This window comes from Crinia signifera, chromosome 4, assembly GCF_055691185.1.
Source record: "Crinia signifera chromosome 4, ASM5569118v1, whole genome shotgun sequence".
NCBI lineage: Eukaryota > Metazoa > Chordata > Amphibia > Anura > Myobatrachidae > Crinia > Crinia signifera.
This window is the reverse complement of record NC_139220.1, coordinates 85,411,089-85,433,588: the sequence shown is the minus strand read 5'-3', so window position 1 is coordinate 85,433,588 and position 22,500 is coordinate 85,411,089. Positions and strand designations below refer to the sequence as shown.

Sequence of the window (22,500 nt, the reverse complement as noted above, 5' to 3'; positions counted from 1 at the left end):
AAAAAAAATGCTCAATACCGGGATTGGCATCCCTGGTTTAAACAAAAAAAAACCACCCCTGCCCCCCAAAAGCGGCCACACCACACATTTACTTACATGTGCAGCCGGGAGGGAGGGGGGAAGACAGACGCTGCCTGGCATTAAGCATCGCACGGGCAATCTAATACTATTCCGGGATTGCAGGTACACATAATGAATGTCCGTATAATCACTGTCAACATATAATACAAATCCTCTATAACCTTGCTGATTCATGATGCATGATAGGCTAAGTACTGTACATGCTTAACACCTCCTGGAAGTAGTTCTTGGGCTGTGTACACACCTAAAGATTTATCTGTCTGCTCATATACAATTCCAGATTTTTGTTTTCATCAAATGAAAATTAGCTTTTGCTCCCAAATAGTGGAAATAGACAAAAACAATTGGTTGGATTGATTTAACCATTCTGTCTAACTGACCATTGTCTGCTTTCCAGCATTTGGGAGCACATATTTGATATGTCATTTTCTCCCATACATTTCCGGGTTTTTGTTCACACCAAATAGATTGGACAGATAATTCTGTAGTTGTGTAGCCATCCTTCTGACTTCTCCCTCTGTTTATAAGGCACCACAGATTCTGCAGTGTTGCACACCCAAAAGTCCAATGGTACTATAAATACAATTTAAATACAGAGTTTAAAATAAACATAAAATCAATACCTTAGCAGACAGACAAACATAATATACAGTATGGGCACCATCAAGCATAAGCAGTGCAAGAATGCAAAAACAAAACAAGATACACAGCAAAAAAAGAAATCTTGTGGCGGAGGCTGAAGGTAAAACACCACAGTGCATCATAGCAGGAACATACAAGGTAAGCGCATGCACACGGTAATGTGGATAAACTGACCCCGACGTAGGGGATTATTGAAAATGACCTGCTGCTCCCCCTTTAACTTCAGTAATGGTTCCATGCTGGTAGAGAGAGCTCTGGTTTTCACAAAGGGATGTGGTAATGTTCCAGGATATGAGTGTCAGCAACCCTCCCAGATTCTGCCCAGTTCTCCCAGTGAAATAGATTGGGCCGTGATGACCTGATTGGCTGGGGCTAAAAAATTCATGTCCCTGCACCCACTGGCACACTGATAAATGATGCATCATTGCATGGAATCTGCTGGTGAAGCTGTCATCTACAGTGAGCAGCAGTCAGCAAGCTATTGTGCTCTGGGACCTCCTAAGAAGACAACGTATGTTATGGGACCCCAGCAATTTACTGCACCGTGTGAAAAATAAACAAACAACTCATTCATAGCCACTTGTCCAGAAATTCTGTAAGAAACGGTCTATATAAAATACACTATGATATGGCATTGACCTGATACCAGGCATCCCAACAAGCCCCTGACATGGCACCAATAGCGAAACCAGGCTAACAGAAATATTGATTGTGTATTTTCTCATCAGGCCTGCAGACAGCTGAGAACGTGGGTCCACTTTCATGGCAAGCAGGCAGGCATACGACTGGCATTACAACCGCTAATGAACATTCAAAATATCCACTGTGCTGTACTATATTCCATCTTAAATAGAGTGTAAATGGATAGGACATACAGATACTGCCCCTGTAAACTATGGGCCTAAGTCAGCATGGATCAGAGAGTTCACAAGCAACACAATTACTGAACTGCACCTTTGCATTCCGCATGCGCGGGGTCAGTTAGCAAATCAATATGAGTGAATGGTGTGTGTGTGCTAGTTTGAGCAAAGAGGCGCAGCACGGTTTTTCCCATTAGAGTCTAGTATTATTGCAGTAATATAAAAAAAAAATTGCTCAAAATCTTTCTCTAATGGGCAAAACCATGTCTTTTACTCAGACTTGCGCACACACACACACACACACACCCACACACCATTCACTCACATTGTTTTCCTAACTGACCCCGCGCATGCGGAATGCAAAGGTGCAGTTCAGTAATTGTGTTGCTTGTGAACTCTGATCCATGCTGACTTAGGCCCATAGTCCGTTATTATTGTTCTGTCAATGACCCATTTTCAGCCAAAAACATGAGATCCAGGTTTAGTTTCTGGATCCATGTATAGTCACCAATAGTCAGGTCTCTGGTGGCTGCTTATTGCAGATAGTGCCTCAGGCACCCAAAAAATTACTCGGGCTAATTGAAAAGCACTGGCCAAACAATTAGCGGTGGTTAATTATTATTGTAATCATCTTCATCATCCTGCCAAGCCTGGCTTGTCCATCCTACAGCTACCAACTAATCATATAGACTCTAGTAGTATATGAAAGTGTTGGGAACTTCATTTGTACAGTGGACGAACAGCAATGGTTGCATCTTTGTCCTGTACTTTTTCTTAAGGAGCCACATACAGACCATGCTACCTAGGCTGCCTTCGTTACCCTCTGGTTTTTTTATATTTGCCTAATGTCTGCCCATCCCTTGCCTTATTGTCTCCTCTCTGATTTCTTCTGTTTCATTATGTATGCACTTTCGTGTCTGTGTGTTGTCCTCAAGGTCTAGTCTAGCTTATTCTGGGAAGCCCCCCTTTCCAATCCACTAGTACATTCACCTACACATCCATTTCCCTTTCTCATTGATGTTTCAAATATGATTTTTCCAAACACTGTTCTTGCCTATGAATGCTTTCCACATTTCCTTAATTTGCTGTAATGATGCCATTTCAAGTATCAGTGCTAGCTGTAGGCTGAACTTTTAACCTCTGTATTCTGGTATTTGTAATAAGGTAGATTGCCATGGTAACGCATACCACTGCAGTGCTGTGTAGGTGGGTAAATAGTCCCCTTTCTGTAGGAGTCGTGAGAGACTGATGGCCGTGTCCAAAATCATCAATCTCTGGTTACCATTGGTCAACACACTCTAACCTTCAAATATTCATGAATACTTATAACATTTTAATTACAGTGGTTAAAAGTTTACACTTAAACTTTTCTGTTGGCAGTATGGTAGCAAATGATGAATACAAATGGCTTTATTTGCAGATGATATGTTATTATTTGTATCCAGTGTCCTCTTTCCAGCCATCATCTCCCGCCTGTGTGACTATGGGACTATGGACGGGTTATAAAATTAACTTCCCATAGCGGATATTTCTGCCTCTAATCTTAAACATGCTGCTTACTCTTACTTCAAAATAACAACCACACATATTAAATATCTAGGTATCAATATCCCTATAGCCATAAACTCCTTTTCCTGCCTTAATTTCACAGCAGTGATCTCCTCGATTTCCTCTGTTGGAAGCCTGGAAGTTTTTATTCCTCTTACTTTTGGGCAGAGTGGCTCTGATCGAAATTGTTGTATTTCCTAAAATTTATTTTCTCATTCAAATGTTACCTATTAGTATTTTTAAACGTGATGCACAATTATGTACTACAATGTTCTCTAAATTTCTGTGGAAGGGTGGCCATCCACGTATTGCAGTTTCAAAGCTACAATAACGGAAAGTGGCGTAGGCCTTCCTGATGATCTGACTTTTACCCGAGCAGTACACTTCAGCTATATCCGGGACTAGCTCTTGGGCAGAGAGAATTACACTCGCACTCCTTTGGTGTTAGTGAGGTTTGCTCCCTATGATTTGGCTTATTTACTTCACTTACCCATCCCTGCTCTCTAATTTATTTCACAACACTTATTTGGTGTGGCGAGCAATTTGTGTCACATTGTATACCTTTTTGTGGGTAACCCTCTGTTTACTCCGGGAACAGAAAACCCGTTGTTTGCTCTCTGGACACAAAATGGTATCGCACAAATTGAAGATGTGTTAGATCTGGTGGCATTATTATACCATTTTCTGAGTTTTACAAAAAAAATCACATCCCCAATAGACCATTCTATATGTATCTCCAAGTAACACATTATGTTCGCTCATTATCCCAACAAGCTTTAGCGATGATTGGTCGAGATCCAATTCATGATCTACTTACACTCATTATATTTCACCCATACAAAACTAAGTATTTAAGTGAAACGTTATTCTTTGCTCCTTATGAGTAAGTTTGGAACTATGCGTTAGCCTCTTGGTCCAGGAATATCCCTTACGTGACCTCACTGGAAACCTTGCTCAAACACCATGACTGTTCTTTGAAGTTTCTGCGCTCTTCCTGGAGTCATGAAGTTCATATTAAAACTCAATAGGGTAGACATATCCCAAGCAGGGTGGCCAATCCTGGGATCTGGATCTGCGGGATCCCTGGACTTGGCCCCCAAAACCCCGGGATTTCAATCCCGGGATTGGAGTTTCCAATCCCGGGAAGTCTAATTCCGGGCAGCGTCTGAGCACGCAGACGCTGCCCGGCTTCTCCCTTACCCGGCAGTGCAGCACTGCGCAGCATGACTAGGTCAGAGGTCATGCTGCGCAGGACACAGCCGCACATCCCGCCTCAGTCGTCCGGCTCCCAGGCACCCCACCGTAGGAGACGGCCTACCAACCCGGCAAGCCAGCAGCCCTCCCACCCGGCAACCCGGCTCCCGGCCGCCCACTCCGCAAATGGGATTGAAAAAATGCCCTGGGATTGGCATCCCTAATCCCAAATGTGTAGATGCTTCATGGTACTGAATGAGTCAAGAGGCTACACGCAACTTTTTACCATAATTTTAGGCAATACCATAAAATTTGCAGATTAAACTATCGGTTAAAAGTGATCCCACTAGCTTTACTCTGTGCTATCTACTCTAATTGGGAACTTGGTCCTTCCAAGGCACCTATACTGTACTACCACTTTTGCTGATTATAGTTACAGTGGCAAAGAAAGTGATTTTATGTAATTGGACTACTAGAACTCCCCGATTTTTTGAGTACTGTTAAATCCATAATGGTAACTACATTGTATTATTATAGACAAATTGCTTTCCCAGCAATTGAAGTAAGAGTGATTCTGTTTGACGAAAAGTGGTGCCTATATATTGATTCTCTTGATTCAGACACTCAGGGGAAAATATCACAAGTGTTCGAATATACCACATGGTTCTTACTTAGGAACATTGTTTAAACCCTTTTTCTACCTTGTGCTGAGAATACAGTATTAGTAGTGTTATGTTGAAAAATCTGATTTTCTTGCTGGATCTTGATAGATTTGCCAAAATAATACATCACAACACTGCTAGGACGACAGCGTTCTAGGTCGACATGGAACAAGGTCAACATGGTCTAGGTCGACATGGTGTTTTTCACTGTTTTTTGAGCCGACGTGCCGATGGGTGGTATTTCATGCCCAACCTTCCACAGAGCGCGGTGGGAGAATAAAATAGTGTACCCAAAGCATGGCGAGCCATGCGAGGGGACGCGGTGCACTTAAAAACTGTGTCCACGTCGACTGTGACAGTCGGGGAAAAAAACCGCAAAAAGCACCATGTTGATCTAGACCATATTGACCTAATGCTTGTGTTAACCTAATGACCTGTCGACCTTGTCCCATGTCGACCTTACAGTATGTCGACCTAATCACTGTCGACCATACAATCCATACCCAAAGGAACTTGGCATGGAAAACCTGCAACTGCTGCATCATAGAAAAAATTTAGGATTCAGCATTTTATTTTGTTTTCCAGGTAAGATTTTTGGTGACAGACTTGCCTTCGTTCCAAATGGGTTGCAATACTTTACAACTGTCCATATTCTTATAAGGGTCAGATTTTCACATAACTCCAGTATATTCAGATAGAAGGGGAGTTAGGATTGAGGTGTGCTTCCTTATTTCTCATTTTCACATGTCTCTATATGTTGGTAGGTATGAAGTGCAGGTTACAGTGTGACTTACAGTGTAAGTAAAATAATGAGGCGAATGAGCATTTTAACGTCATTGCTGTACTTTTCATTAGAAATGTGTCAGTCACATCCTAACGCCTTCACATACTGTTAATGAGTTGCACCACAGAACTTGCACAATCATTTTTCTTATTTTTAAATACTTAGACCTATTCACTTAATCCCTGCTACTAATAGCTGTATAAATATCCTGTTCCCTGCACCTAGAATTATGAAACAGAAATGGCAAATTTAATTGGGTTTTTTCCCATCCTTGAACCCAGGGCTGGTGTAAGCCTTCTCGGAACCCTAGGAAAAGTGTCAACTTACCCCTTCACCAACCTCACAATACCACCAATTCCCACTTTCCAGCCCCTGAAGTGAAGGCGTGGCAGTGGCGTCTTATACCCCTGTCAAACCGCACTTGTTACCCGGTATTTTGCGGGTTTTTTACCGTTTCAAAGTGGTAATATGTGCGGTCTGAAAGGCCCAGGGTGATTTTACCGTTTTAAAATGGTAAAAAAGCATGGTCCATCCCGTTTCAGACCCTTTTATTTTTTTTGCTGTTTGAAACGGTACCCAGGCAGCAGTGAGCACTACTGGTCCCACTCCGTGCATATTTAATGAGCGGGCCGCCCATATACTACTGCGATATTACAGCAGAGTATGGCCATCTGACCTGCCTCCTCCTCCCCCCCCCGAGCCACCAGTCCCTGGGATTAGACCTGAGGGGGACATCAAACACATCCAATTTAGGCTGATTGCTCAGCCCGATCGGGTGAAATCAGCCCAAATTGAACTAGTATATGGGCACTTTAGGTGTCTGATTCAGAATTGATTGCTGATCACGGAATTTGCAGATCGAGCGATTACCGAATGTTTGCACATGTGTATGGATCATGGTGTGTGTGCGCAATGATGGTGAATAGCTGAATAATTTGTGTATGGTTTGGAAATGTGGCCAGAAGTTGACTGACTGGAATCCAGCGTTTGGTTGCGGTAACTGGCCATTTTCCTGGAATGTGTGGAAAAAAAACCCAGGTATGTCCATGTGTTTTCATAGTGTCTGTGACAACAGTGGGGCAGATGTATCATAGCAGCGCTTATCGCGCCGCTATGATACTTCCTGCTTCGCCTCAATAGCGAGGCGAAGCAGGAAGGGACATCGACAAGATGTATTAACATCTTGTCTGCCGAAGCGGGGGAGCGTTAACTCCCCCCTTCGGCGATGTCCCTTTCTGGAGATAGCGCATCAGTTAATACTGATGCTCTATCTCCTGTACCCCGGCCGGCCGCACTGGGCATGCGCGGGATCTCGCTGTTCACGCGAGATCCCTAGCGCAGCCCAGACCTAACAGCAGGGACAGCGCTGTCCCTGCTGTTTAGATAGCTCAGGCTGGCGAAGCCAAATCCGGCTTCGTGCGGAACGGTCAGCGATGCTGACCGTTCATACATTCGGCCTGCTATCATTTTGATAGCAGCGCCGATATGGACAGGGGCGCATAGTGCCCCTGTCCATTACCGCATCCCGGCCGCTTCATACATGGGGGAGAAGCGGTATCAGTGCACATAACGTGCGCTAATACCCCTTCTCCCCCATAACGACCGTTCATACATCTGCCCCATTGACGGAATTATTTAGCCTGTGTCTGTCAAGGTGAATGTTAGGATCAGACTAAAGGCCCATACACCCTGGCCGATTTTTGCGCTAAAAGCAGTTTTGTCGTTTGAGCTGCTTCAGCTGAAAAGTTGCCCATTGTATGTGGCCGGATGATAAGTGAACGCTGATGCGCGCTCCCGCATTATCGCTGATGGCCGCCATTCACCTCCTGTGTCCTGCTATGGAAAGTCATTCACCGCCTGTGAAAATTGCTGGCCAGGGGGACAATCACTGTGTGTATGAACAGAGATTTTCATCCACAGTACAGAAGTGTAATGGTAATTGTTCGATTCCCACCATGGCCCTAACTGTGCAGCATTTGTGTATTCTCCCCGTTTGTGGGTTTCCTCCGGGTATTTCGGTTTCCACCCACATTCCAAAAAGATATATAGATTTTAAGCTGTACAGACTAATATGAATGTACAAATATTTTTCTGTTCCCACCCCCTAATCCTGTTCCAATCAGCAAAATTTCAGCTCAATCGGACAACTGCTAGGTGGCCTTGAAGTTGGCACATAGTATACGCAATGATTAATTCCGTTCAAAAGCAGTATACTCTTACCTATCTTGACCATTTTCATTTTTTTTTCTTAGAGAAATTTGTGGACACATCCAGGCAACCCCAGCAATTTTTTTTTAAAAAACGTTCTGAATCAAATTTTCCAAAAGTTAATTTGAAATAACATGAAAACTGTAAGATTGTGAATTTTGTGAATGTATGGGGTAATAGGGGTGGTAATAAAGCTGTACTATGTATCTGTGTATTAATTGTAACATTATTTTTACATGTAAACTACAATTCTAAGGGGACCTACTAATGCCCCACATGCTGGTACTTGTTTGCAAAATCCCAGCATCCGGGGAAGCCTTCTGGGACTTGTAGGTCCGCTGTTAAAAGCAATTTTTTATTTTATTTTTCACACTTTAATTATTAGCCTGGCCACAACATACCAGTGGGCCAGGGACAGCCCTGGGCTTCAATCCTGGGTGGTTGAAGCTTGGGGGACCCCTTTATTTGGGGTCCCCACTCCCCCAGGTACCCAGTCAAGGGCTGGCCAGCCAAGGTCATCATGTTTGAGCCATGGAACCTTGTATAGTAAGTCTGTGGCAAATGTGACATTTTCAGAAATCGCACCCTATTAGATTTCACCCCATATTTGGTAACAAAATAAGTATAGAAAGCACATAACATTATAAAAAGGGTGAGGTTATAAACCTGGCTTTCCAACTTTGCTAGGGCTAAGACAACAGGGGACGATATGTATCATAATGCCACAACAAAATTAACAAGTTACAATTATAGCTATATAACTGCACTCTGCCCCCAGCTTTGCAAGTTGCCTTGCCTTCCCCATTATATTTATTGTGACTTATCCCTCTAATACAGTGGTTCCCAACCCTGGTCCTCAAGTACCCCCAACAGTGCACATTTTCCAGGTCTCCATACAGAATCACAGGCAAAATAATTAGCTCCACCTGTGGATCTTTTAAAATGTAACTGAATAATGAGTGCACCTGCTGGGTGACCTGGAAAACGTGCACTGTTGGGGGGTACTTGAGGACCAGGGTTGGGAACCATTGCTCTAATACAATGAATAACATAGATTTTTATTTTTTTTCTATAAGAGATAAAAGGGAATGTATTTAAAAAATAAAGAGTTTCCGGGATAAAATGTCCAAATTTCAGAGTCGATGAGAGTTTCCCTGTAGTTTTCCGATTGCGCTAAAATTTAGCATAGTTTTTTTGTTAATTGGAACAATTAGGATGACCATACGGCAGGGTAACCTACCCCAGAAACCGGGTCACCCTCCCGGAAAGCTGTCCGGCTCCCGCGCGCACTGCCCCCCCCCCCCCCCCCCAAAGTGCAATGGCCGAAATAACGGCATTGCTCAGCGGAGGGCGTGCTATGAGGATGCAATAACGCTGGTCACGACCCCAACAAGATGTTACTTCCACCGCCCCTCCCCTGCTACGCTGAACTGTCTGTCCTGTCCCGGAGAAGGCAGAAAAAAAGTAGACAGCCCTGCAATACGGTGCATCTCGCTGCCCCTTCCTTCCGGCGTGGGTCGGAGGAGACTGATGTGAGTGAGCATCCAGGAGGCCACACTGCAGAGGTGCTCGAGCAGGCTGTGAGGGGGTAGCTAGGCTGATTGGCAGCAGGTGCCTGGCGGCTGCCGCCCAAGACAGGTGCCGGCCCTAGGCCCGTGCCAAATCCGGCCCTGTATGTATGTCTATCACATCCAGCACAATGGGTATGTGACCCCTATAAGCACCCCCCCCCCCCCAGTTGCTGTTTCATATACACCTTGTACACATAACATGTAGGTAATTTTTTTACAATATTGTGAAGAATTTTGAGCATGAAATGAGTTTATGAATTGAATGATCAGAAAGCAAAAAGCATCACTGTCTTAGTCATGTTTTTAAAAAAAATCTTTATTGTATTATCAGATATGGGAGATTGCATTTGTGTTTCAGATGTGAAAGGGTACAATGGTGGTAGCCGTTTATTCAGGACTGGCTACAGTGGTGGGTTCAGTGTGGTATTTTTGTGACTGTTTCCATAGAAACAGTGATCATTGTGTTTCTTTCAGATAGGCCTTGAAGTGATTCTTGATTTATCAATAGAATTTATTTACATATCTATCTCTTCTCGTGGCTGTATTTGTAAATGCTGAGAATGGAATCCTGTTTTAATTTCAAAATGCGTCCTTATGCTACGTTAAAACACCCTTCAGTGTTGACATCTTCTATTCAAATGTGTAAGAAATTGCTCAGTAAATATTAATTGGTGTGTGTACTTTAAATCATAAATCTGAGACTGAGTGACTTTGCGTGGCTGTAGGAATAGTGACACATTTCTTACATGATGGGAGAGACAAAATGATGAGATGTCATCAGAGCATTCGTTTAAAATATATCTTTTGTTTTCCAGGAACACATTGGCCCTTATTCTAGTTGATTCGGATGGATGCGTATTTTGGACAGGGACCGAGTGTTCTTAGCCCCGCCTACCGTACGGATCGCTCACACCGCCCGAATGCGGAAATACGCCGAGTGAACGGACCGCGAGTGGATGTTTCATGTGAACACCTCCTCCATCTGTGGGAACCTCTACCATCCTCCGATGGTCACGACCATCAAATGATGGATTGGGCGGATAGGCAGCACCGAGTGCTCCAGACCACTCGGACATTTTTCCGTATGAAAGCAGGGATATGGGTGAGCAGCTGACATCCGGCTATGTCAGCTGTCCGCCCCCCCACACGTGCGTCATGGCCGGATTACCATACGTACACCCAGAGTTTTCATGGGAACGCCCATATGGTAATGAGCCCAAACAGCCCTTCACCCCCCTCTCCACCCCCTGCTCGGATGGTTCAGACCGATCGTTTTCTGCACGGACTTCACGCCATATTCAAACGTGCGAGGCGTTCACACATGCGCACAAATGCCTCTGCACATGCGCAAACATCGGCTGTCCGACCGCACACGGAGCCGTCCGACTCAATCAGAATAAGGCCCATAGAGTGGACTTTTACCTTGCAGTTGTAAATATGGTATGGGTCATAGGGTCAACACTATAAAGTCAATAGGCATTAGGTTGACCACTAAAGCTTGACAGGGCTTAGGTTGACACATTAAATAGGTCGACATGGCTAAGGTTGAAATGTCGACTCAAGCATTCGGTTGACAATGGGAAGGTCAACATGAGTGTTTTTATTGCTTTTATTTGTCCCATATTTTGACATAAGTGGACATTGACACTGTTTCAGTGTACCGCCTGCACTCGCCAGTATTTCATGTGTTGACCTAGTGACCATATCCCTTGTGAATGTTCATGGTTGCTGTCCACTGGTGACCAACTTCTTTGCTGGACTTCCAGTGTGCATCTCTGCCATGCAGTGATGTCATTGCAAAATACCTCTGCTCATCACCATACTGGATTAGTATAAAACAAATTGTAGTTCTTATTTATAATGCATTGCCCTCACTGTGCCACCATTTTATATGTGATATGCCAGACTCACTGGAACATGAAGATCAAAGACCAAACTTTTTGTGTTTTTTACTTTTGCAGCTGGGTCGACCATTTGTGTGTCTACCATTGTCATGTCGACCTTTGTGTACCTATCAGACTAATGCATGTCAACTATATGGTGTTGACTTATTGAATTTCAATCATCCAGATTCCTTCGCTGCTCATGTTGCTTAAAGTAGTCACTGGGGAGCATACTATATTTACTGTAGTGCGGGTTTATAGAAGGGGAAATGTTGCCATAGCAACCAAAGATATTCTAGATAAATAGGTATAGTTTAATTGGTTCATATTCACAGCAGTTATAATTCTTTTTGCCTGAGCATGCATTTTAGTCACATGCTGACAACGCAATGTGACCAGGATGCACCAGGAGACTGTGATTCATTTTATTTGACACTTGCATATTCACATTGTGTTGTGAATAAGACACATTTTCAACAAATCAAAGTCTGACCTGACGTGCCAAGAGGGATTGTTTTATGATGAGTTGTGCTCCCTATTGCCTGCACAGGGCAATAGTTTGTTACAATTAAGTTTCCTCATTTTCCACACGCCTTTATGCTCCTAACTTTTAAAAGCAATTGACTATAACATGTTGTTTTACAAAATTCTTTCAATTAAATTTGGAGAATATACTTTTGCAGAGGTGGAACTACCATTTGTGCAGCAGGTGCATTACATCGGGGCTCCTTAGGACAAAGACCAGCTTCCCAATGGCCCCAATCCCCAGAATAATCCCCCCCCCCTGCAGACCATTTTGAGCAATGTCAAATGAATGGCTCATTCCCGAGTGCAGGGAGTGCGCTAGAATTGGAGTGGAGGAGGGCCCAAATTATATATACTAGTCCTACTACTCACAAGTACCCCCATTGATAAACAAACTAAAACCATGTAAAAGGCAGTGGAAAGCTGGCAATACACTTTGGGCTCTTTTTATCGAATTCCAACGGATCGGGACGAGAAATTGGGTGGAAAGTGCCCGAATCTTATGTGCCTATTCTCCCTGTCCCCTCCCCCCTAACCCCGTAACGCGCATCCCAGTTTAATGGAGTCCCTGTCCGCTGACCCTTGCCAGACGGGATGTTCTGGCGGGCTCCGGGCAAAGATGACAGGGGCTTCATCTGTAAATGTGTCTCTTGTTTTCTATATGAGGTGCTTTTTCATTAAAATATTAATATTGATTTATTACCATTATGCAGAGACTATCAGTGAATGTAGGGTGTAGTAAATGTGAATCGGGCGGGTCGCTGGTACTTTTATATTTACACGTTACGTATTTTTGTGATCTGTTACTAGCATGATAGGTTTGCAGATGAACTAGGCTATAGAGAAGAATTCTTTCCATCCTGTTATGCTGCATTCCATGTTACACCTTTGCTTTGCTATGGTACAATCAGCTTTTTGTTACATAGAGCTATATTTTTATATTCAGCAGAACGGACTGCCAATTACTAAACAATTGAGGATGTCATAGTTGTATTTTAAAATTTCCAAATATACTGTAATAGGAGAATAAAACAACCATTGGACCATACCGCACAATAGCCTTGAGTTATTTTGTGTATTTGGATTTTTGTTTCTGGATGGTTTTAACATAAAACAAAAGAGATTTTGCGCCTAGCAATAAATTCTGCAAGTGTATAATAGTCAACAACTTGGGTGCCTTACAAAGCAGTAATATTACTATTTGCACAAATGTCACGGGTACATTTGTTAAACCCTGTGCCTTGGCATCTAACCATACAATATCATAAAGTGTCAATGATCTTATTTGATATCCCCAAGAATGTTGATATTCCTGTTTTAAAGGATAGTTCTACTTATAGTATGTGGACTTTTTGGGAGTTTGGAGTGCCAGCAAACACCAACCAGCTCCCATTTCTCACACACTCGGGCAGATTTGTTAAGCCAATCAACTCCTGTCAAGTTTCTAGTTTGGGTTTGAAAAATGACTGTTAGGAGCAAATTACTACATTATCACCTTCCACTGTATATCTTCACCAGGCTTAATAGATCCACACACACACACACCCCGGAAACAGGGGAGGGTGGGAGGTCAAAGGGGACACCTTTTACGGACCCCGACGGTAGAGGAGGCCCCACAGATCAAGTGTTCAAAATTATGGACAACACCTATTATTATGATCGTCTGCCTGCCTCCCTTACATTTACATAGTTTACCTTAGACCTTGGGGTGCTAAAACCCCTTCCCTCCTTACCAAGTCAGCCTGATGATGGCACTGCACCGGCCCTTCAGATCGTTTTTCTTGCTACTGTTGTGGTCACAGAGGACCAGGCAGCCCAACCTGACCCTGCCCAGCAATAGTGATTAGCCTCCCGCCAGCCCCAAACCCAAGGTAAGTGTGTTAAAGGCAGCAGCCCTCAGTCTCATTGCTCTACTGTCCCAACAACCTTGCAGGGGTGAGTCCCTCGATGGTCCTGGCACCCTCGCCACCATTTCTGTTTGTGTTTGGGGTTATATATTTGATAGATAGATCTTTTTTGATAAGGTGTGGGGGAGATGTCAGTGTACCAAGCCCCACAATTTCTGTTGCCCTCACCCACCAATCTGTTAGCCCATTTTTCTTCATCAGTAAATGCATTATTACTTGTTATGCTGCCACTTTTATTGAACTCCTACAATTTGTATTGATATTGCATAGTCCTTATACACAGATGTATTACAGATCATTGCAGACACTTTAAACATTTATCGCCTTCAAAAATATTTGTTTTTATGTTCTATTTTTATCTGTGCTGCTTTTTGGAAAAGGTACACCAAGGTCTGCTACATCTGCTTGTCTCCAATGTGATGACTTTCCAGATTGTCAAGGTCATTCACAGTGGCGCAAGCCAGGGAGAACACTTGCCAAATTGTAACGTTTTTAATGAGATTTGATTTGTTAATGATTAAAATAATGTGTAGTTGTCGGCAGCATTGTGAGTAATGTCTTTTTTATGAAGTTCATTAAAGATTTTTATCTAAGGTAAGAAATGTTTTATACCTAGTTTCAGCTTATATTTAGTAGCCAGCATAAGTCTGTACTCTTCCACTGATTCTTTGCCAAGTAAAAATATACTGTGCCATAGATATGCACTATAACAGAATATTTTGTTCTCAGAAATCACTTCTATTAAAGAATACAAATTTCTTCTTAATTATTATTTTTTTTTTCCATCTGTAGGTACATATTGTATAGTTTTGTTTTATATTACATTTTTCTCCTGTGTTTTTGTTTTTTTAGTGTTGCTGCTAATCATAAACAAAACTTGATGACTGTTGCCAACCTGGGTGTGGTTTTCGGGCCTACACTTTTGCGTCCCCAAGAAGAAACTGTAGCAGCCATCATGGATATCAAATTCCAAAACATTGTGGTGGAAATAATTATTGAAAATCATGAAAAGGTAAAACATTTTAGGAAAAATATCTTTCTATATCTTTGACTGAGTTTAATATGTACTATAGAACAAACGTTTGTCATGTAGAACAAAATACATATGCCTGCTTTTTTTCATCTACACATATGTCTTGTGTCCGTTTGTGTGTCTCCGAAACAGACATCTGTTGACAGCAAGTGAAACTTCATATTTCTCTATCACAAATGCACAAACACAGAGGCAATCTCAAGGTAGCAGACTAGCTTCCGAAAGAATTTGCGAGCGGGTATAAGAGTATGTAATATGTACTCTTTATACTCTTATTTGCTGACACTGTTTACCTTTTAGCTGTGGGTAAGTAAATTTCATATTTAGGACAATAATAAATGTCTTCATCCTCCAGTCAAGCATTGCATATGCATTGATTAGGTGTGAGTAAAACCACATAAGATGTTCCTGCAGTATTAACTCACGCTCATTTATTATTTTAATGAACCCATTTTTTTTCTCGAAAAATTCCCTCTTGCATTTTATGCAGTCAGTGGGGGCCTGTTGGTGTCCGTACTACTGTATCATAATTTAAGTTTTCTGATCAACTTCTTACCACAGGAGGCGCACCGCTATTGACCGGTGATTAATACAGCATGCGGTATAAATCTAGTGAGATCACCGGTCAGGGCCAGTGTTCTCACCAGAGAGCACTGTCCCTAACGGATCCATCAGCACACATCACTGTGCAGTGCTGAGCGATCCACATAGCTCAGAACGCTCAGCAGTGTCGCCCCATGTGTAGGCCCCAAAAGGAAGATAAACACGAGTCCCAGATAAGTAAATGTTTGCTCAATCCACATCTTCATTTAAGCACATGTGACTAAACTGTAATCTGGTTTGATGATTTATTTAGTGACGTTATGACTCTGGTGTTCCATGGATCCAACCAAATGTTTTCTGCCCCGACTGTTTTATAGGGGTTGGTGGATTTTATAGAGCATCTGTCAGACCTAGAACCAGAGCTCAGTCTTTTGCATAAAAAATTGGTTTGTGTCCTGTATAAGAGGCTATTGATTGCTTCCCAAGCTAATTAACTACTTCTAATCTTTAAAGCTGTCAATAAAATAAGTGTTTGGGTGGGTTGCAGCTAGCTAATCCTTGGAAAAACAATAGCATGTTGGCTGCAGATATTTTGTATCCTGCAGTAATTCTCACCCGTCATACTGTATATAAAGGCTTTTATTCCAGGTCACATACAGTAAATCATATGCAATAGTGGAGATATAATTACTTACTGCAGATTGGATGGTATGTGCACTGGATCAATTTTTTTAGCATTTCGTTTCATATGGATTGCGATCAATATTGAAAATCTAATTAAACAAGGAACACTCAGATAACTAGAATAATCACACATTCATGGTTTTGATCGGGGGATGTGAGACTTTTTTTTTTTTTTTTTTAATGGAGTAGCTGCTTTGAGAAGCAATGACCCTGATGTTTACCTTGATCAGTCAAGCATATCGGCTTAATATTTTGGTTCATTTGTCCTTACAAAGCCACTGTGACTCCTTGATGTTTATGGACGGCCTCACATAAGTGTTCTAGATTAGGTCACGCTGCAATTTTTCATCTCTGGTCTGCTCAGGTCAGGACTTTGACTTGACCGTTGTCAAATGCAATAGTTCTTCTGCTCCAGTCATTCCGCTACAAATGTACTTGTGTGTTTAGGGCACTTGTCCTTCTGCATGACCACATTCTGTTGGTCTTCAGGTCATGCAAGGTACATAGCATGATGCTTTCTGTATAGAGCAGTCCAGGCAGAATTCATTGTTCCGGTGACTTTCAAGCAGATTCTGGTTTTGAGTCTTGTAAGAAGTCATGACCCATATTACGTCGCTGCTGTGTCTTATGGTTGATGGGTACTACTAAAGAAGTTTATTATAATTTTTAAACTTTTAAAACCTTTTGGTACACTGCAAAGTTTCCTGTTCTGCCAAAACATTTTTAATTGATGACAAAAGCTTCCACTTTCATCTCATCTGCCCAATGAACATTCTTTCAATAGCACCCTGGTGGTGTTTGGCAGGCTTCTGATGTGTGACCATGTTGTTTTACGGACAGCAGTGGCTTTCCTTCCTTAGTATCATTCCACGTACTGTTCTTTGTTTTCTTTATGGTGTGCGCTTATGAGCAATGACATTAAACAGAACAAGAGAGGCTTTCAGATTTAGTCATAACCCTGCCTTGTGTGAATTCCCAGAGCATTGCATTGGATTCGGCTGTTGAAAAGTGAAATGATGGTATTATTTTGTTCTGTTTTATTTATTTATTTTTATCACTTTTTGTTGTGTTTGTTTACTGATGATTGGGGCTAAAGGAATAGATGTGTATTTATTTTATTTATGCATTTCCTGGTTTATGATTTTTGCCCTGTATACACTTTTTAATTTGGTCTTTCTTTTTGATTTTGCTTTGTAAAATGTAATTGAAATCGTTTTTCAGCAGCATTCGATGCCGATTAGATCCCAATGCGCAGCCCTGCTGCATCTAAATTGAATAGAACAGTGGTTCCCAACCCTGGTCCTCAAGTACCCCCAACAGTGCACGTTTTCCAGGTCACCAGCAGGTGCGCTCATTATTCAGGCACATTTGAAAAGATCACAGGTGGAGCTAATTATAGCACTTGTGATTCTGTGTGGAGACCTGCAAAACATGCACTGTTGGGGGTACTTGAGGACCAGGGTTGGGAACCACTGAAATAGAAGAATACACTCTACAGGCAAGAGTATATAGTACAGACAGGGCCGGATTTCCCACTAGGCAAGTGAGGCACGTGCTGGGGGCGGCATGGCATCCCCCTTCTCATGGGGGTCTGCGATTTGTGGGGGGTCCGAGATTTGCAGGAGGGGGAGGGTCGCGGGGGGGTTCCCGATTTGCGGGAGGTGGGGCCCACGGGGGGGTCTGCAATTCGTAGGAGGGGGTTCACAAGTGTCCACAAAATGCGGGAGGGGGGGTAGTAAAGGGGGGGGGGGGCGCGAAATGCAGGAAGGGGGGTCTTGGGGATCTGAGAAATGCGGGAGGGGGGGGGGTCGCGGGGGTATGGTGCACACAATTTTGTGCCTATGGGCAGGCCCGGATTTACCACTAGGCCCGTGAGGCACGGGCCTAGGGGCGGCATATTCTATGGGCGGCAGCAGGCAGCCAGGCTGCCTGTGAGTTACACTGAGGTGGCAGCACTGGGATCGGTTGGCCGAGCAGGCAGCGGTGAGTGACGAGCGACGCTGCCCGCTCAGATTCGCACAGGAAGGACTGCAGTCCCGCTGTAGCGGCGTCATCCCAGCACGGCTCCACTCGGCTTACAGCCTGAGCTGAGACACTACACGGCACCCATCCTCACCTCCTCCCGCCCATGGCTGCATGCTGCATTCTTCCTCTAACAACACGCTACTCCGCGGTGGCAGTCTCTAACACCCACTGCTCTCTCCCTAGTGGCCCCACTCCTCTCGTGCCAGCAGGCGCAGTCTCACCCCCTTGATCACAGCTCCGATGTGGGTAAGAGTCAGCGCCAGGATCATTAACCCCAGTGTTTCTGAGGTGTGCTGTCTATTATATGTTAACCTTTGGGTTGTAATATTTGTTTTTGTAAAAATATATATGTATGTATAACATAACATAATGAATATGCTAAATAGGGGGGGCGGCAAAACATTTTTTGCCTAGGGGCGGCCTGACCCCTAAATTTGCCCCTGCCTATGGTCGGCATGCTATTTAAATCCACCCCTGAATGCAGATCTATAGTATATACTCCAAATCAAATGCTTTTGCTTGCAGTTTGATTTAGCTCCCAATTGAATCAAGATTGAACTGCAAGCAAAATCCCACCATGTGAACATCCTTTTACGCTGACAGGGCACAAACTACAGTAGGTGCACCCTGGAACATTGGCATTTGTTGAATGCTCTTAAGCAGTTTTATGAAAGACAGAACCGTCCTGTTGCATCGGTCATAAACGTGTCACAAGCAACATTACTATATTGCTTGTTATAATTGCTAGCGACCGCGGGAGTGTGCACTCAACTGAATATACTGAGTGATTGTAGGCGATATATATAGTTGTAATGTGGCCAAACATTGCGCCACTGTAGCTGAATACTATAATATTTATAAATGACCCAACCCACAAAAAAGTCTTTGGCCCGTATTCAATGCGGTCGGGTATTCAATGTGGCCCGTATTCAATGACGGGTATCGCAGAAAACAAGCGATCCTCACTGTTTAACCCCCATGCTGGCCGCTGACTTTATTCAACGTTCTGGGGGCATCATGGCTAATGAAGGGAGCCCGCTGCATTTAGCTGTGAGTCTCGCTCATTCTGCGGCCGCATAGGCTGATTCCCCCTCACTCCAAAAATGGAGCGAGGAGGAGTCGGCGTATGTAGTGGGGTCAGTTGCATACTGACAGGGTGAGCTGTGACGGTGAGCAAACAGCACTGCTCGCTGTCACAGCTCGCCCCCGGGATTGAATACACCCCAATATATATAGCAATCCACATAACCTGTTTATCTCTATTGCCACTGGCATGTGTCAATGGTTAAGAAAGCGAATAGACACTCCTGCGCACTCCAATGTAAGCCAAGGGTCTCATATAGACCTTTAGCTGATAGCCTATCCAAACGATGACTCCAATGTGCTTCACACCTCAGAAGTTTTACTGAACGATCACCCCTACGCAATGTAGCAGGGATATGATCAATGAGTACCGAGATGAGATCCTCAGACCCCTTGTGAGACCATATGCTGGTGCGGTTGGCCCTGGGTTCCTCCTTATGCAAGACAATGCTAGACCTCATGTGGCTGGGGTGTGTCAGCAGTTCCTGCAAGATAAAGGCATTGATGCTATGGACTGGCCCGCCCGTTTCTAATGTTGAAAACTGCAGTCAGCAGCGAATATATAGTAATATGTGTTGGAGGGACCCAAACCGGTATCTTGCCTATGGCCCACTGATGTCTCAATTCGCCTCTGGCTGTATATGGTCTCCAGGGTTCCCAATAACTCCTGTAGGATTAATGCTGCTTCTTCCTCCACCCATGTCAGTGTAGGGCAGATGGATCGCTGATGGTCTCCGGCCAGCGAAGGTAACGCTCAGTGGATTGGAAGATGCTGCGCGGTTAATCTCCACGGCAACGGGGCACTTCTTCCGCCATTGGGAAATGTTCTCCGCCATTACCAATATTATTTTCAAGTATTCCCAACTGGTACATGTACCCCAATTTGGGAACTACAGTTGTAGGTTATCCCTATCGACTGTAACACTTCAAAACTTAGTACATCCGGCCATGTGACTGTGAGAGACGATGCTCATTGAGATCCGTCTGTCAAGACTTCCTCACCATAGTAATAACTCTGTATGCAGTCCTTAACCCATTGTACTGTACACCAATGGTTCCCAAACTTTATTGACCAGGGCGCCCTAAAATATAAGCATTTGTTAAAGGCACCCCTAGTCAAAAAGTTTCTTATGGATAAATAAAAAATAAAGTAAATTTGTGCTTAACTGTTTACCTCCGGTTCAGTTATGTGGTGGGAAACATAGCTGTGTTTGTTCTAATTGTCCATACATTTATGATTGGCTGCCACCAGCACTGGTTTTGCCTATCAATTTTAACATAATTGGTTTTGGTTGTGGACCCCCAACCCGAGGCACCCTTGCAAACATCCCCATGCACCCCAGGGAGCCTAGGCACACAGTTTGGGAAATTTGCTGTACACAGTTGCTTTATATTGTTGGATGGAACATTCTGGCACTGCTTTTGAACTAAAAACAAACTTCACCTATGTTATTTGAGCTTACCTTTCCTATTTAGAGTAACGGATGCATCCCTAGGTATGGTTACACAATGGCTGGCAGTGTTGGTACTAGCCAGGTATTATATGGATGCTCTGTTATATTACAATTGTAATTGGTGCTATTGAATAGACTTTTACTGCTCACTGTTATTTGTAGAAAAAAAAAATTCATTAATTATCCTTATTGACTAAAATGTCTCCTAAGTCCTGTGAAAAATACTGAATATCTTTTAAATCCATACCTTAGAAAAAAAAACTGGATAAAAATAATGGTTTTCTTTGATTGTGTTTTGAAATAAGCTATTTAAAAAGCGATGGCTGGTTTGTTTATTGAAGAAAGATTTCTGAAATAGTTTAGCGGCATAAATGGTTGAAATTTTTTTTTTAGAAATAATTTACAAATAAACGGTATAGTAGACATTAATGAGCATTCTAAAGTGTATTTGTTCACTGCAATGTCATTTATTGCATAAAGAACACTAACTACATACAGTGCTGTGACTTTCTTCCCCAAGTAATTTTATGCTAATAGATGCTGTCCATTCTATACTGCTGTGACTGTACTGCTTCCAGGACAGTAGGGATGGGTACAGCACAGGTTCTCAAACTCAGTCCTCAGGACCCAACACAGTGCATGTTTTGCAGGTGGTCTCACAAAATCACTACTGAAATGATTAGCTCCACTTGTGGCTCTTTTAAAATGTGTCAATGAGTAATGAATGCACCTTCTGAATGAATGCCTGCTGGGTGAGTGTAAGCTCACTTGGAAAGCTATATGGTCATTAGGTCAACATGGCTTAGGTAGACACCTGAAATAGGTTGACATGCCTAAAGTTGGCATGGGGGGGAAAGTCGACACAAACATTAGGTACACAATGGCTAGGTCGACATTCAAAAGGTGTCCATGTCGACCTACGTGCCTCTCTGTACACAGCCACCACCGCACCTCCCTGGCATGTGTGTAAATATAGATATACTGTATATAGATATTAGTGAATTGTAGGTAGTCGGCACACAGGGTACATTCAAAAAATATCAGCATTTACAGTGCCTTCTGAAAACATTCTAGGAATCGGCGGCACTCAAACCAGAATATACTGACTTCAAGCATCCAGTATAAATAAATATAGATCAGGAATGTCCAAACGATGGCTCTCCAGCTATTGTGAAACTACAAGTCCCATCATGCCTTACCATGGTTTTGATATTCGGGAATGCTAAGGCAATGCATGCCTAACCTCTTTTGATCCTCCTATCCTGCCTCCGTTCCCCTCCGTTCTTACTTATCCTGTTCGTCCACCCACCTATTTTTAGTATTTTAACTCTTATGAGTAGGGTCTTTCTGCCTCACGTACTCACCCTACTTCTTTACCTCACCTGTGCTCCTGTCCTGTTCTTCCCTTCCTCTACTTCATCTTCAGTCTCCTCGACAATTTTGACACCTACTTCTGAACTGATGCTGATTTTATTTCTACCAGCTATACCCTATTTATACTGTATTTTTCAACACACCCTGTACGTTACCATGTCATTTGTTTTTTGTTTGCTATGTACGGCGCTGCGGACACTTTGCGGCGCCTTATAAATAAACGTACTACTACTGGGATGTGTAGTTTCACAACAACTGGAGGGCAATAGTTTGGACAAGCCTGATATAGATAGTGGTCGAAGTGGACATTTTGAAAAGAGGATATGGAAAAGTGAAGGCTGTAATTATGTGTGCGCCAAAGGTGTGCACGCTCCAGAAAAGGTGATGTGGCCACTAAAAAGGGGGGATGTTCTTGAGTGTGGTGTAACACGCTATATAT

At 43.2% G+C, this 22,500-nt stretch overlaps 1 protein-coding gene across 4 annotated transcripts in view; it reads left to right on the top strand.

Annotated features, from left to right (window-relative positions):
* Positions 1–22,500, top strand: part of ARHGAP26 (Rho GTPase activating protein 26) — a 502,534-nt gene that overhangs the window by 272,201 nt on the left and 207,833 nt on the right. For all 4 annotated transcript variants that reach the window (XM_083181921.1, XM_083181920.1, XM_083181919.1 and 1 more), the window contains exon 18: positions 14,718–14,877. In XM_083181921.1, the coding sequence (XP_083038047.1) occupies positions 14,718–14,877 (160 nt within the window). The remainder of the gene's footprint in view (positions 1–14,717; positions 14,878–22,500) is intronic.